General features: G+C 48.5%; 2 protein-coding genes across 4 annotated transcripts in view; one reads left to right on the top strand and one right to left on the bottom strand.

Annotated features, from left to right (window-relative positions):
* The first annotated feature begins 288 nt into the window (after positions 1–288).
* On the top strand, positions 289–8,730 carry AGMAT (agmatinase). Its single transcript, XM_059914031.1, has 7 exons — positions 289–587; positions 1,575–1,777; positions 4,266–4,314; positions 5,368–5,563; positions 6,002–6,181; positions 7,705–7,789; positions 8,535–8,730. Exons 1-7 carry the CDS (start codon positions 289–291, stop codon positions 8,606–8,608), a joined length of 1,086 nt encoding a protein of 361 aa, XP_059770014.1. The 3' UTR covers positions 8,609–8,730.
* A 1,002-nt stretch (positions 8,731–9,732) lies between these two features.
* The window catches only part of DNAJC16 (DnaJ heat shock protein family (Hsp40) member C16), a 37,452-nt gene continuing 30,379 nt past the window's right edge, over positions 9,733–16,805 (bottom strand). For all 3 annotated transcript variants that reach the window (XM_059913997.1, XM_059914017.1, XM_059914007.1), the window contains 6 exons: positions 15,965–16,147; positions 15,746–15,822; positions 14,528–14,608; positions 14,338–14,436; positions 13,595–13,765; positions 9,733–13,089 (listed from right to left, as the gene is read on the bottom strand). In XM_059913997.1, coding sequence (XP_059769980.1) covers positions 12,693–13,089; positions 13,595–13,765; positions 14,338–14,436; positions 14,528–14,608; positions 15,746–15,822; positions 15,965–16,147 — 1,008 coding nt within the window. In that variant the 3' untranslated portion in view covers positions 9,733–12,692. The remainder of the gene's footprint in view (positions 13,090–13,594; positions 13,766–14,337; positions 14,437–14,527; positions 14,609–15,745; positions 15,823–15,964; positions 16,148–16,805) is intronic.

Genomic DNA, 16,805 nt, shown 5'->3' with positions numbered 1-16,805 from the left:
AGGCGTTACTCTGGGAGAAGAAGCTGCCAAGGGCCTGATTTTGGTGGGGAGGGACCCACGTGGGGCAGTGCGGTGGACGTCAGTAGGGAGCCGCGGGCCTGGCTCTATTTATGAAAGGGGCTAGAGGCCGAAGTCCAGAAAGGTGTGCAGGAGAGAGCGGCCCGGTCCCTGGGCCCCTCCCCCCCCCCCGCCCCGTGATCTCCAGGCGCCCCTGCCCTTTGAGCCCGGGGCGTCTCGGGCGCTGGCACACTCGCCCCGGCCGCTGCGGGGACCAGCGGGGCGGGCGAGATGCTGCGGCTGCTGGCGTCCGGCTGCGCCCGGGGCCTGGGGGGCGGCGGGGGCGCGCGGGGCCTGGCTCCCGGGGGCCGCGCGCGTCCTGCCGCGGGGCTCTGCGACCCCGGCGGCAGCCAGAGCCGCCAGGCTTCCGACGCCCCCCGGAACCAACCTCCCAGCTCCGAGTTCGTGGCCCGGTCGGTGGGCATCTGCTCCATGATGCGGCTGCCCGTGCAGGCCTCCCCCGAGGGGCTGGATGCCGCCTTCATCGGGGTGCCGCTGGACATTGGGACCTCCAACCGGCCCGGGGCGAGGTAAGCCCCGAAGGACTCGGGGACACGTGTTGGGACAGCCTGGCGGCCACTGCGCACACAAAACTCATGGAGAGGCGCTTTCCCTCACCCAGGGTCGAGTTGGAAGCCGATGCCTGGCTCTAAAGTGCCCCTAATCCTTTGAGAGACAGCTGGTTTCCCTCAAGCAACCCTGAGGGCTCAGCCGTGTCATCCATTGGTAAAGAAAGGGGGTTCAAGGACTGAGCCTTCTCTCTGCCCCATTCCCTGGCCCAGCTGGGATGGTGGCTGTGGGTACCCCCGGTTTACAGAAGCAGGGGACATTAGGTTTGAGAACAGAAGCTGGTTGCCCCTTTCCCAAACCTCTAGATGTCACCTGACTCAAGAATTTGCTCCAAATAAGGCAATTTTTTTTCCTTTTTTTGGTCACGCAGCCTGCGGGATCTTAGTTCCCCCACCAGGGATCACCGCATGCCCCCTGCAGTGGAAATGCGGAGTCTTAACCACTAAACCGCCAGGGAAGTCCCCAAAATAAGGCAGTTTTCCTAAGATCAAGGTAGAGGAAGTAAAATCGATTTTTCTAATTATTGAACATCAGCTATTTAGATTCCGCAGCAACAGTTTAGGAAATTGAGGCTCAGGGAGATTAAGAAATTATCTAATGCCATTTAGTAAATTGGTGATTGGTGGGCTTCTAAGTCTGTACCTTTAATCTCTTCACTATATAGCCTAGATCAGTGGTCCTCACCGTGTGTGTGACTTTTTCCCCCGAGGGACATTTGGCAGAGTCTGGAGGCATTTTTGGTTATCACAACGTGGGGGAAGGGGTGCTACTGGCATCTAGTGGGTAAAGACCAGGGTTGCTGCTAAACATCCTGCAATATACAGGATGACCCCTACCCCCTGCAACAAAGAGTCAGCCAGCCCCAGCACAGAGCCTGGGAAGCCCTGGCCTAGGCAGAGCCTCTAAACCTTTAGGGATGGCTCACAGCCTGATTCTTTCTCCTCCAGATTTGGACCCCGACGGATCCGCGAAGAATCAGTGCTGCTTCGGCCAGCCAACCCTAGCACAGGAGCTCTCCCCTTCCAGTCCCTCATGGTTGCAGACCTAGGCGATGTGAATGTCAATCTTTACAACCTTCAGGACAGCTGCCGCCTAATTCGAGAAGCCTATCAGAAAATTGTAGTAGCTGGCTGTATTCCTCTGACCTTGGGTAATGGCATCTGCAAGGGAGAGGGTAGTTCTCTGAGCTCAGGGTCTATTTATCATGAGCTGGAGTACGGTTACTTCTCCAGGGTGAGCCACTGTCAATATGGAGACAGTAGGAAAGGGAACATTTTTAGTTCATTTATTTTAACCCCTGGGGAGAGGATATTTACATTTTTGGACTAATGTGACTGACAGGGATGGACCAGGGTGAAGCAAGTGAGGCATTCACCTTGGTGCAAAATTTAAGGGGTGCCAAAAAGTCAGCAATACATATTACTGATTTCCCTTTTTGCCTCAGGTTCCAATGTGGCTCAGAACAGCACAGTTGCTGATCCTATCTTTCTTTAAAGTTTATCACGGGGGACTTCCCTAGTGGCGCAGTGGTTAAGAATCCGCCTGCCAATGCAGGGGATGTGGGCCCTGGTCCAGGAAGATCCCACATGCTGCGGAGCAACAAAGCCCATTTGCCACAACTACTGAGCCCGCGTGCCTAGAGCCCATGCTCTGCAACAAGAGAAGCCATCGCAGTGAGAAGCCTGTGCACCACAAGGAAGAGGAGCCCCCGCTCACCGCAACTAGAGAAAGCCCACGCATAGCAACGAAGACCCAACACAGCCAAAAAAAAAAAAAAGGGACTTCCCTGGTGGCGCAGTGGTTAAGAATCCGCCTGCCAATGCAGGGGACACGGGTTCGAGCCCTTGTCCGGGAAGATCCCACATGCCGCGAAGCAACTAAGCCCGTGCGCCATAACTACTGAGCCTGCGCTCTAGAGCCCGCGTGCCACGTCTACTGAGCCCACATGCTGCAACTACTGAAGCCCACGTGCCTAGAGCCCGTGCTCCGCAACAAGAGAAGCCACTGCAATGAGAAGCCCGTGCACTGCAACGAAGAGTAGCTCCTGCTCACTGCAACTAGAGAAAGCCCGCGTGCAGCAACAAAGACCCAACGCAGTCAAAAATAATATAAAATAAATAAATTTATAAAAAAGAAAAATAAATAAATAAAGTATCACGGGCTTTTCATTGCGGTGGCTTCTCTTGTTGTGGAGCACGGGCTCTAGGCACACGGGCTAGTAGTTGCAGCATGCAGGCTCTGAGGCGCACGGGCTTCAGTAGTTGTGGTTCTCAGGCTTAGTTGCTCTGCGGCATGTGGGGTCTTCCCAGACCAGGGCTCGAACCTGTGTCCCCTGCATTGGCAGGCAGATTCTCAACCACTGTGCCACCAGGGAAGTCCCTATCATGGATTCTTTTTTTGCATTGATTTGGATTTTTAAAAATATTACATTAAAATAGTATTTATCTTGATTACTGAGTAGTTTTTTTTTTTTTGGCCACACAGCTTGCAGGATCTTCGTTCGTCCCCTGGCCAGGGTTGGGACCCAGGCCCCCTGCAGTGTAAGCGCAGAGTCCTAATCACTGGACCGCCAGGGAATTCCCCAGTTACTGAGTTTTTTTGGTGTCCCTTCAATTTTGCATCCGGCAAGTGCCTCTATCCACCTCACCTTGTCCCAGCCCTTGATGCCAGGCCTGAGGAGGCTGCCAGCAGGGACTTAGTTGTGACTTTTTAACTATTCCAAGGACGTTGTTTCAATGACTTTATTTGAGAGAACTGCAAGGGGGTCTTTTCCTCTTGTCAGGGTCTATGTCAATCTATAGAGCAGCTTTCCTCTTACCCTCCCCCACCCTGCCCCACTCTCACGGTAGCAGTTCTTTCTCTTCCCGTTCACCAATAGTCAAAATAGTACCTTTTTCTAAATATCCAAATTTATTTTTGCCAAATGAGAGGGCCTAGCCTACAGAGCATAGTGGTAAGGAGTGGGGTTTCTGGCTGACGTGGTTTGAAATCTCAGCTCCACCTCTCACTAGCTATTCATGCTTCATTTCCTTATCTGTAATATGGGAATAAAAATACCACCACCTACCTTCTTATATTGTGTCAGGGGCATATAACAAAAGTGCATATAAAGTGCCCAGCTTTGTGACTGGCATGTTTTAAGCTTCCATAAATATTAGCTATTGTTGTTATTAATAATTATCAATGGTAATACTTTTCTAGGTCTGTGCTGTCCATTATGGTAGCCCCCAGCCACATGTGGCTATTTAAATGAATTACAATTAAATAAAATAAAAAATTCAATTCTTCAGTTGCACGAGCCACATTTCAGTAGCCAATGGCTAGTGAGCACCATGTTGGCCAGTGCAGATACAGAACGTGCGTGTCACTGCAAGAAGTTCAACTGGGCAGAGCTGGTCCGAGCATTTTCCCTATAAGCCTTAATTTAATTTCCTCTTTTAAATGACAATGTAATGTCAAACATTTAGTGGCCATTTCCCCACCACTGAACAAGACCATATTTTAGCTGGGGTTATAGTTCTTCCAGTCTAATCGAAAGGGTGGCAGAATTGGGCAAATTAAAGATCGTTTTAGGTGATACATGGTCCTCGAATCTTATCCACGTTCCAGATGTTTTCTTCTTTTTTTTCTCCTTGAAGGTGGAGATCACACAATCACCTATCCTATATTGCAAGCGATGGCAGAAAAGTAAGTCCCAAAAGGCAGGAGCTGGGGAATGAGTTGTTTTCTGCTAGATGGCGTCAGGCGACCTCTGCTGGCTCAGGTTATTGGGGATGATAGGAAATTCCCCACTGAGTTGCTTCTATGGATCAAAATTAAGGTCGAGCTCCAGGTGTGTCTGTCAGTCACCAGATGGGAGCCAAGACAACTTATTATTAACACCCTGGCCACCCGCCCTTGCCCTAGATCTGCTCTGGTATACGCGCTCAGCATCTGCCTCTGTTTTTGGAAGATGAGCCCCTAGTGAAATACACAACCCCAGTTAACTTCAGTTTCTGTTTTGCTGCAAAAGCCAAATACGAATACTGACAGGCACAATGGTGTTGCTTGCTGAGGAGAGGCCCTGTTTTTTCCTGAAAGGGCCCCTTTCCCGGAGGATGAGAAGATGGATTTTTCCAGTAGTGAAAATCTACCAGGGATTGACTAATTTTGGTTAGTTAGTTTGAGAAATAGACAGATGGGCCAAGGTGGTGCAGCTCCAGAATTCATAGAGAGGAAAGCTATGTGGGTGGCATTCTGGTTGGAGGTGGGTGGGTGGGTACAAGGCTTTTCTGGAAGCTGTGTTTGCCTGGCACTGATTTGGATTGTCTGTTTTTTTTTGGGCGGCTGGCAGGGTTGATGGGGATTATAGAGAGAGAGCTGAGTGGAAGCTGCTTCTTGGTACCGCAGTTGGAGAAAGGGTGGTGCTGGTTAGTTGAGCCTTCAGACGAGCTCACCTGAGCCGCCACCCTTTATTTTCATCCTCCCAGCCCTCTCCATCTGTCAGTGAAGAAAATTCTGGGTGAGAGGTAGGAAGTGTCAGCTAAAGCACATGACTATTTTCTGCCTGATTTCTCTGAGCTTATTGTTCTTCTGAGAAGCTAAGCGGTTTGAAGACAGAAACCAGTTGCAAGGCTGGTAACTGATGCCAGGTCCCCCCTCCACGGCTATGAATTGTCATCAAGTTTTGGTGGCCTGGAGGGTGGTGGTGTTCAGGCCCCACTGGGAGGCCTGGCCTCTGAGCCGCCCTGTTGTCATCAGGCATGGGCCTGTAGGGCTGGTGCACGTGGACGCACACATGGACACGGCGGACACGGCCCTGGGTGAGAAGCTCTATCACGGGACGCCCTTCCGCCGGTGCGTGGACGAGGGACTCCTGGACTGTAAGCGCGTGGTACAGATCGGCATCCGGGGCTCTTCCATGACCTTGGATACCTACAGATACAGCCGGAGCCAGGTGACAGGCCGAAAGCCCCTCCCTCTGTCCCCGGCCCCAAAGTGCCTTCCTCTCCATTGCCCACTCAATGGAGGCTAGGAATTCAAAGGGACTTTGCTAATCAAGCTCAAAGTGGGGACAGAAGGGTGAGTTTGCATCATGTGGAGCAGATAGGAGCGGGGATGGTAGTTCACGAGGCAGAGGAGGCCTCTTACCGCTGGGGAGGGAAGACAAGCAGAAACAAACCAAGCCCTTGGATGCTGCTGGCTTGGAAAAGAGTGGAGGAGGTCCAGACCCAAGGCGATGGGTCTGATATGGGGATGATAGTTCACTCCTCATGCAGATCGAGGGTCAACTTTGAGGTGCACATAAGCTGAGCACGGGGTAGGCCTATAGGAAATACCCAGTAAATGCTGCCAGGCCCAAGTGTCAACTTTCTGCTCTTCAATTCTTTCTCAGGGCTTCCGGGTGGTCCTGGCCGAAGACTGCTGGATGAAGTCACTGGTTCCTCTGATGGGAAAAGTGAGGCAGCAGATGGGAGTCAGACCCATTTATATCAGCTTTGATATCGACGGCTTGGACCCTGCCTATGCCCCAGGGACAGGGACACCCGAAATTGCTGGTCTCACCCCTAGTCAGGTAAGGAGGCTCCACCAGTGACACTTCCTGTGGGTGAGGATACTTAGCTCCCCACTTTCCTGGGACTTGAACTGAGTCTTTAGAAATCAGGATGGGCTTTTAAAATCAGAGCACCTGGACCTTTATTGCGCTCAGGGCTGATCACAGGTTTGGATTCTCCCTTATTGATGAGTGACTGATTTTGGCAAGGGCCCTCGTTTCTTTTATTTTTTTAAATTTATTTATTTTATTTATTTATTTTTGGCTGCGTTGGGTCTTCGTTGCTGCACCCCGGCTTTCTCTAGTTGCAGCGAGCGGGGGCTACTCTTCGTTGCAGTGCACAGGCTTCTCATTGCGGTGGCTTCTCTTGTTGCGGAGCACGGGCTCTAGGTGCGCAGGCTTCCGTAGTTGTGGCACGTGGGCTCAGTAGTTGTGGTTCACGGGGCCTAGAGCGCAGGCTCAGTAGTTGTGGCGCACGGGCTTAGTTGCTCTACAGCATGTGGGATCTTCCCGGACCAGGGTTTGAACCCGTATCCCCTGCATTGGCAGGTGGATTCTTAACCACTGTGCCACCAGAGAAGCCCCCTCGTTTCTTATCTGGCATATAATAGTCTGTTATTTGGTCTTTCTGCCTCTGGTCTACCTGTTCATGGGGACAATATTGTAGTGCCCCCTGTTCAGACACCAAACTTACCTTTTTGGGGTTAAATTTTAAAGGTATGCACAGTGGGATTAACACCTCCCAGGGTAGTTCAAGAGTTTTAGAAACACCCGAAGAGAGCTCCCATGGTATGCTCAGCGTGAGCACAGGGAGGCAGAGCTGGAGCGTGGCTGTACCGAGAAGGAAAGCCCCAGGGGTGGACCTGTGCTCTGTTCACTACTCTCCGAGCCGAGGAGAGTGTCTGACGTATAAGCAGGAGGTCCTCACAGATACTGGAGTAAATGAATGAAGACTGCTTGAGCTAATCAACTATCTTCTATCCTCTCGGAAAGGAGGATGGTCATAACTGGCTCCCTGAAGCCTTTCCCAGTTCCCATTGGCTTTCTAGAACACACTTCTCATTCCTCGGCTTCGCATCCTTCCCGCTTTCCACCTGCAGAACGGAAGCAAAGTGACGCTCTTCCTGCCACCCCCCTCACTCATCCTATCTCTGGCCACGTCTGACTACTAGTACTTCTTCCGTCTTGGCGCCTTTGCATGCGTCTTTCCCTCTCCCTGGGCTGCCCTCCCCCTACTCCTCTGGTTGGTCAGTTCCTTGAGCTAAGTGTTTCCACCTTGGGGGAGCCGTCCCCAGCCTCTTCAGGCTGCGACATGTGCTCATACTATTCCTGAAGCCTTTCATGCTGGCATTGAAGCGATTGGTTTGTTTGCCTCTGTGATCCCACCAGGGTGCCTGGTGGTCAATGAATGGTTATTGAGGGAAAGCGACAGTTCCAAGTCGAAGGGCAGGCCCGTGTTGGGAGAAAGCCACGGAGGCCTCTACTGGTTGCTTTCTGTTGTCAATGATTACCTCTCTGGACAACTCAAGCTTCATCTTGGACAGGCTCTGGAGATCATCCGGGGTTGTCAAGGCCTGAACGTGGTGGGTTGTGATCTTGTGGAGGTTTCACCGCCGTACGATCCTTCTGGTGAGTAAGGGAGACAAATGTGATCTGTAGGCAGCGGCTAGTTTAAATTGTATTAATCTAGTTAATAAGTAGATGGATGGGTCCCTTTATATCACTCGGGAACCGGCTGAGTATGTCCTACAGTGAAGAAAATAAACCTATTACTGTACACCGTACAGATGTGAGCTAATGAACCCTAACAAAACCCCTGGGAGGCGGCTAAGGGTTGTTAGCTGGCCCACCCGTCAGCAGAAGAGAGAGAAAAACCAGCGTGCAGTTCAGCGATAGGGCTGCCCAGTGCCAGCTGCCTTGGATATTTCATTGAAAAGTGAGTTCTCAAGGCATAAATGATATTTATTAATATTGATAAAGTGGGGGAGTTAGCTGGTTTAGGAGAGAGATTCAAAGCCGGTGCCATCCCAATAATTTTAATCTAGAAAAGCTTACAGGGTTAGGCCTGTTAGCCTTAGAGGATAGATAGTAAATACGCTACACACCAACATGATAGGTTTTCCTTTGGGGGAAATCTGTCCTCAGAGTAAACAGAGAGCCTTCTGAATTTTAAAATACCATTTCTGAATGATGCTTGATGGAGAGAACGCTGGGGAAAGCATGTCCACGGGGCGGTGGGGAACCGCAGAGGAGCGCGCAAGGCAGGACTCCGGAAGAGGAAGCACAGAGGGACAAAGGCTGAGGAGCCCGAGAGGCTCGGCCTCGGGAGGCGGTCTGGGCGGTGTTCACGTCTGGGTTTTTCGCCGCTTTGTAGGAAACACAGCCCTCGTGGCGGCTAACCTGCTGTTTGAGATGCTGTGTGTTCTCCCCAAAGTGACAGTCGTCTGAGTCTTGTGCTACGACGTTCAAGATAAACAAGAGCTTGCCTGGATGACAGGTTCTCCACAAGAGCTTATGTGCAAGCAATGCGAGCACTAAAGAGTTTATGCCAATAAAACGTTCTGCTAAAAGTGTCATTGGTGGCTCTACAGTCGGGGCTTACGGTAGAACTCTAATCCAAACAGCTAATATTCCTAAGGTGTTCGAATTAACTTAAAAAAAAATGCACTTGTGCTGCTTTGATTTTTTTTTTTTTCCTTTGATGAATGGTGATGGAGGATAAAGGGGAAAGGGATGGAGAATTTAGTTTGAGATTATCTAAAATCTGGAGGAGGGGCTTCCCTGGTGGCGCGGTGGTTAAGAATCCGCCTGCCAATGCAGGGGACATGGGTTTGAGCCCCGGTCCGGGAAGATCCCACGTGCCGCGGAGCAACTAAGCCCGTGCGCCACAACTACTGAGCCTGCACTCTAGAGCCCACGAGCCACGACTACTGAAGCCCACGCGCCTAGAGCCCGTGCTCTGCAACAAGAGAAGCCACCGCAATGAGAAAGAAGCCTGCGCACCGCAACGAAGAGTAGCCCCCGCTCGCCCCAACTAGAGAAAGCCCGGGCGCAGCAACAAAGACCCAATGCAGCCAAAAATAAATAAATAAATAAATAAATAAAAAATCTGGAGGAATGAAATGAAAAAACCCTATGAAATAATACTGTAGAAGAACATTCCATATTTCTATAGTATCTTCCTTTAAAATACAGCCCCTACTCTGAGAAGCATCTTGGTTTTAGGACCATCGTGAACATAAAAAAAGTTTGAAAGAAAAAATAACATGCAGATCCTAATAAAGAAACTTCCCACTCAAAAGCCCAGGAAGATGCACGAATGTCTTCTAAACCAGGTGACATCAGCTGGCTCTTAGTGAGCCTTCCTTAACCCGCTCCCTCTGAGCCTCAGTTTTGCATTATCTTCTCTTCAAGCTGACCCACCCTCTATGACAGCAATTCCCGAAATCTGCAGTGGAGGCGTGATGACCTTGAGCATGTGTTGAGTTACATGCGAATTCAATTTTGTTGATAATGTGTCCATGGTCAAATCATCATCTCGTGACATAAGAGCTACCCATAATCATCACACATTAAAATAGTTTATTTCTGTTTCCAGTCTGTAATATTCTTAAAACAAAATAACATCAGCATCAGTGCCTGTTCACAATACAAAACAAAAACAACATAAAAAAGACACCATTTGCCAAATAAGTTATTTGTTCCTAAGAGTATCAAAAGTGCAAAATATTCACCTTCTTTTCAGGTCTGTGTCGAAAGTATAATCATCCTCCTTGACAAACTGAACAGATTCGGCAGCAGACACGCTGCGTTTGTTTCAAGGGACAATGTCAGGTATTTGGACGTGACCAGTGTTTCAGCTGTAAAGAATGTTTTGCATCAGCTTTTCAAGAATTTTACTTAGAAAAAAATGTTTGAGTGTTTGCTCCTAATCCCTTTTCCCAAACAATGCAAATCACTTAAAACACATTCAGATCCCACTTCTTTCTATAGCAGGAAAACATTTATGTACTGAATAAAGAGGGAATCAACCTATTATTTGAAACCACAACCAAGTTTTCATGGTCAATAAGCGATGGCAGCAAGACTGTGGTGCCTAATGGGAGTTAGGGCAGGCTTGCTCGCTGAAATGTTGCCTAGTTGGAGGCGATGAACTCTGTGTTAGATTGTGCCACCGACACCTGGGCTAATAAAAAAATTTTTTTTAAATGGGTGCGTATATCTACAAAGGCTTGTTTTAGGCCAGTTGTCCCCATCTGCTCAACATGATGCATAGTCTGTATCAATCAGAAGAATCCACCTCTGAAAACATCAATGTTGTCAGTTTCAAGATACTCGAAGACTAGGAAGTTAACTTAAAGCCAAAATTGGGTCTGTGTGATTACATATGTGAGTAAGAGAAATGGTAGCATTGGCTGACCAAGACAGTGGCTCATACATTTGACACAAAAGTAAACAAATTCATGGAAATGACATTCAGGAGGAAAGGCTTGGGTGGTCAAGGGTAAAGGTCAGTTTAAAAGCTTCCCAGTTTCCTCTTGGGGGACATAGCTACCAGCCCCCAAACGGATCTGTAGATGATTTTTTTGGATTGAAATATTTCCTAGGAACGTTTTCACCATTATCACTTTCCTTTCTTTATACAAATGAAAGATGCAGCTGTCTGAAGGTGCTTTTTATTTTAATGATACAATTTTTTAAAGTGAATGAATCTGGGGTGTTTTTGGTTTTCAGAAATTAAGGTCAGGAATCCCATTAGTACCAGAAATTAAAAAAATAAAAACCTACCACTGAACCAAAACACTACTCATATAAGCAACTTGGCCATAAGAGATGCAGAAAATAATTTTGAGGACTTGGTGCATCACAGAGCCAAAAATGAATTCCTTGATCAGTTCTACCTAGGCCAGGTGCCATGAGATACGGCAATCAGAATAAACATCCACTTTTAGAGGATCATGTGGAAAAATAAAGCCTGGCAGTGATTTATTTTTTTAAATAAAGCTATAGATTCCATGAAAACTAGGAATTTCTGGGCTCAAATAATTTGTTACTTGCCACTGTAGCTCAATCCAAATGGCTTAGTTTAAAGCAATTACGATTAAAGAAAATATTAACCTATTTTGTCCCATCACTGATTTTGACCCTTCACTTTATAAAAAGGCAAGTTGTTTTGACATTTGAACTCTCTGAGGTTGTCCAAACTCCACTGGTGTTGTGCTCTAAAAAGAAAAGGTAAGCTCTCTAACTGGCTGGTAGGGCCCCGCCTGGGGTCCATCGTTCACTGGAGCTCAGCGAGCTGGGGTGCTGATGACAGGTCTGACCCTGTTACTGGTGAAGCAGTTGTAACTTAAGAGTGAAAACAATTAAGATGAGACATCAAAATATAGGCCAGAAGCTCAAAGTGAGCAAAACAGGAGTCTAGAACGTGTCTTGGCTCACTTGTCACCAAAGAGGACTTGAAGATACAGCACTTTTGGGGTAACAGTATTCAAAATACAATTGCTGAGAAATTTTAAGTTCCTTGATACAAAGATATGTCTGGTATTTTACTAAAGAGACATCACTGTAGGGAAGAGGTTCCTTGAGCCTGACTCACGGCAGGAATAACGTGTCTTCAGTTTAACATCTACTGGCTTATAGCAGCTTATCTCTACGTTCAGAGAGCAAGATTACAAGTTATGGCTCCTAATATCCATACCCTACAACTGACAGAGGCAGAAAGGCATCTGAAAACATACAGGTAAATGGCTCAAGGTCATTACAGTACTTCTTGCCACGCGGATCCCTCCCCGGCTACCTTTAGCGTTCGGGAGGGGCTGATGGGATGCTCACGAAGGCATCGCTCAGGCACTGCCCAGCCCTCCCTTCTCTTGTCTTGGGAAGAAAACCAAACATATGTGCAGAAACCCCACTCATTCCTAACCTTTTAAAACCGTGGCTGACAAGCTGTTGCAGGAGGATACCCCCCAAATATACTTTTAGCCATTTACTACCAAAAAAACCATTAATGTAAGATCGCTTGGAACTAGGCCTCTTTTGAGACACAGGGCCCAGAAGCTGCGGTGGGTTGTCCCACTGTTACAGCATGCACCGCGGCAGAAGCACGGCCGAGGCTGGGTGGGGGAGAGATGGCCCGACCAGCACACCAGGCTCGCGAGTCCCCCCAGGCTCTGCTGCAGGGTCCAGCCCTGTGCTTCTCCCACAGCACAGAGACAGGACAGGGGAGGGGGGGGGTGAGCACGGGGCGGGGTGACAAAGGAAGAGGGAATGAGCAGTCTATTTTAAATAGTGTGGCATTCAAATGAGGAAAAAAGACCCAAAGGAAAGTATTCTGATCTGGGGAATTCAGCGTGTGGTGTTCTTCACTCCTAGGTTAGAACAGGACAAAGGAAAGATTCTTCTAGCCACTGTTCTGGAAGAATAATCTAAAATCTATACTCTGTCCATTGTGATAGTTTGAGTCCTGAAAATACCTGTTCACAGGGGCCTGTTAAAAAGTCTGAAGAGTTCGAGCCTCTTTTTGAAATTCTCAGTCTAGTTCAGGCCATGACGGGATATAAAACCTCTGTAAGGAGCCTTCCAGCAGCCGTTCCATCCATAAGGACAGCTTGCTCAATTTTCCTTTGATGGGCCTGGATCCAAGGCCAGAAGATTTCCCTCGAGATTCACCCAGATGGAGGGAAGAGTCAAGGTCACTGCACGACCCCATGGCTTCCTCCTCTTCCACTGTTTTTTGGGGCTTGAAGAGGCAGAAGTATTTCTTGTGGCCGTTCAGAGCCAGTACGTAGCCCGTGTAGTCACGCTCCATGAAATGCTTGTCGTACTGGTTTGGGATCGGGGCCACATCTTGAGCAAATTCTAGTAAGTATTCCAGCCATTCTCTGTGTTTATCTAGACTCAGGAAGGAAAAGTGCAGGCAGCTGCTCCTGTAGGAAGGACAGAAGGAGGATTTAGGGTATTTCCCGACACATTTAGTCGCAGGGAACACAAGTACCTCAGTCAGATTTTAAATAATAGGAAAAGGCTTTGTGTTGGGTGGGGCCTGAATACGGAAGAAACGAAGGATTTCTGCGGGACCTGGAGGGCTTCTACAATGGCGGCAAGAGCCCCTCATCCATTTCCTGTCCCTTGCTGGGTGTCACTCACATCACTCTCAGTGTCTGGCTTCAGGAAAAGACACAAGAGCTAGAGAAGAGAGTTTCCTGAAAGGGCTCAGGGAAGACTGAGTTCAAGCTCTTCTGTTCAGAACCAACAGCCAAGGGGAAGAAAGGTCCCCACATGATGGCTTAGAGGTCTGGGTTGGAAAGGTCACAGGCAACATCATGCTGCATGGATAAAGCCCCTCCAGCTCCCTCCTTACCCAAGAATGCAGGCTCTCCCCGTCCTCCTTCCACACCCCCCGCCCCCTCTCACGTGCACACAGGAGCTCACCCAGTGAACGTGTAGACCTCCAAAGCGAATTTCTGCAGCAGGCTGGTCTTGGTGGAATTTGACAGGATGAGGACCACGTTGATGTGGCCTGGCCTCAGGCGTACCAAGTTACTGGTGTACGTTACATCTGTGAGTTCGGTCACCTCCACAAAGCCTTTTTTAGGAATCTTGCTGTGGAGAAAAACTGAGGAATTAAGATCTTGTAGGATAAGGGAATGCCATGACTTTTAAAAGGAACAAGTGGAAGAAAATGATATGTTCTAACCAGACTAGATATGTTATTTAATAGTCTCGAGCCTGACACATGGGCAGGGCGGGACTGACCCCGATTTGGTTATCCCGGGCCTATAAAGAGCCTTGCCGGCGCTGCCGTTCAGTTGGTGTAGAAGCGGCTTTAGGACAGGATGAAGGCCGTCAACACAGTTAGGGTGACGCACCGTTCTCTGCTTCTGGCTCATCTAGCATCTCCCTGACATGCTTCTTTGCTTCCTTCCCGCCTTCATTATTAAATCTGGGATTGAGAAACTCAGGGTACTGAGGAGAAGATAACTAGTCCTGTGTCTGAACGCCTAGGCAGTCTCAGTCAACGCTCCTCAGCTGCGACTTTTGCCTAAATCCACATCTCACACAAGGAGGGGAGCCAGAGTGCTTAGCTCTACTAGACCCTCGGACGCTGCTTATCAGACCCCGCGGTCTGCGGGGCTGCTACTGAGGGCGAGGTGCCGGCGTTTGGTTAGGGCAACCTGCTGGGCTCCTTGGTGAAGCTCGGCTCTGCCTTCCCGGTCTTCTCGTGGGCTTCCTCTTTGTCTGGAGGGCTTGACTCTCGCTCCTCATTTGAGTCACTGAAGTAAGGAAAAGGAGTTTTACAGAAGGTTTGTAAGGTTTGGGGTGCACCCTTCAGACACGGCGCTGAGCAGACACGGAGGCGCTTACCTGAAAGCCTGAATGATGACAGTGCCGAAGAGGATGAAGAGGGCAGAGAAGACCAGGGACAGAAGGGGCATCATTTCCCGCCTAAAAGGAAGTTCACAGGCTCTGGTCAGCTCTATGTGGGCTGCTGTGACGTGCCAATTAACGGTTTTAGGTTTCTTCTCTCTGGCTCAAAGACACCCCTAAACAACCCCAAACCAAAAAGCTTTCACATCAACAAACACCTTTTTTTTTTTTTGGCTGCGCCGTGCAGCTTGTGGGATCTTAGTTACCCAACCAGGGATCGAACCTGTAACCCCTCCGTTGGAGGTGCAGAGTCTTAACCACTGGACCGCCAGGGAAGTCTGACACTTTCTAATCTCATACAAATAGAGGTTTTTTTGGGTGGCGGTGGTGGTGAAAGCAGAGATTTTTCCCTTACTGTTCTAATGCACAGATCACTTATTCAAAAAGTTTTTGTGTCTCAGGCTGTGCTGAATAAATTCTGCAGAAGGAAACAATAAGAGGGGTAACAAACAATTTAAGTTGTGAACATGGAGGAACATTCTAATGTCAAGGGTAGTATCAGGTGACTAAAAGGTCTGTGGAATTATTTCCTTTATTTTGATTTTTTTTTTTTTTTTCTTTTCTGGCCAGAATAATTCAGATGTGGCCCAGAGGGGAGGAGAAGGGAGAAAAAAGTTGACTTCTCAAGATCTCCACTAGGTGTTCTGAAATTTTATTCACCCACAAACACCCATCAAAGGCCTGCTGTTTTTCAGGAGCTGGGTTGGGGGCCAGGAAGCACGAACATGAGTGGGACATGGTCTGTCCTCAGGAGCTCATGGTCTCATTGGGGTGGCAGTGGTATAGCCCTCCCTTCTCCGATTAATTCACTGATTCATTTGTGCATCTATTCACTGGACTCCATGTGTGTCAGGCCCTGTGCTGGACACCAGAGGTGCTCTGATGAAGAGGATGGTCCCAGGCTCTGCTAGCTGGAGGGGCAGCCAGGGGTGATCGTTTCTTTCCCCACCAGTGGGAAAGGGTCAATCAGCAAATATAAAAAAAGGGAAGTCAATGAAACAAAGAAAAAGGGGAACAGTTGTTGAAAATATGTAAACACTCTTCCACCTGCCTATGGAGTCCTCACTGAAATCAAAGAAGAGTGGACTCTTTTCAAAAGAAAAACAGCAGTCCTGGTAGTAACAGAAAGAAATTCAAACTTGGCAATACTCCTACCAGTTGCTGTGAAATATGCTGTCCCAAGAGTCTGAGATGTAGTCAGAAGCAGAATAGAGCCACCGAAGGAGAAAAATCTGTTGAGGGAGAAAATGGGTGACGGTCAGGCCTGGACCCCTGAGCCCCGGAGGGAGAAGTCCCCCGCCTCCAACATGGCACTGTTGCTCTGGGGGCTCAGGAGCCCTGCCCGGTGCCCACTCTCCTGGGCTACGTGCTTACAGGGGCAAGTTCATCGGTCAAGTCGGGGAGCACAGCTTCCGAGGACAGAAGAGCTGGGTCTTTCCGCAGTTGGTCAAGATAACCCAAAAGGATGAATTTATCGCTCTCACTCCCGGTCCAGGGATCCTCCAGGGTTTTATACACCACCCTCCCTGCTGTGTTGCGCCTTTCTAAGATAGACACCTGGGAGAAAAAGAGAGGAAAAACCATGAGAATTCCCAAAAGAATGTGAAGTTACTGTTGCTTGGGTTTTTTTCAGGGAGGATGGAAAAAATGGGTCTAGTGAAGCTCAAACACAGGTATGGATGAGTATACAATATTTGCAAGAGATTTATATTTTTCTAACAAAAGAAATTAGTTTTATGGTGACTTTCCAGAGCTTTTGCTAAAGTTAAAGCTCTTTCTTCTCAATAGACTTTGTTCTATAACTTCTGACTTAATGTCATAAAGAAGGAAACCTTTGTTTTCTCGAGAGATTTTTCCATAATTACCAAGATGATGAAAAAGACAGAGAAGAATTTCATGCTTCTGCAGAGAGTGATGATGAAGGAGGGGAAAGGAAGATGAGATCAATAAGGATGAAGTAAAAGAGGCAGAAGCACAGAAGGGAGACATTTGGCAAGCCTATTACTGGTAGCCTAAGGAAGAGTCTACAAACTAGGTACTGTAAGCCTAGACCTGCCAAGGGGAAAGGCTGGTGAAAAGGGCTGACGCTCTTTAATCTTTACCCAGAGGGAAGATGCTTTCTGTGAAGGTCCAAGGCTGAAAATCTAGGAGGTGAAATCAGCACGGTAAAAGACCAGTTTAGGAGTGCTTTGAAAACAGGCTTCGGACAGCACGG

This window comes from Balaenoptera ricei, chromosome 1 (genome assembly GCF_028023285.1).
Source record: "Balaenoptera ricei isolate mBalRic1 chromosome 1, mBalRic1.hap2, whole genome shotgun sequence".
In the NCBI taxonomy this organism is placed as follows: domain Eukaryota; kingdom Metazoa; phylum Chordata; class Mammalia; order Artiodactyla; family Balaenopteridae; genus Balaenoptera; species Balaenoptera ricei.
Note: the sequence above shows the minus strand (reverse complement) of the source record. Positions and strands in the feature narration are given on the sequence as shown.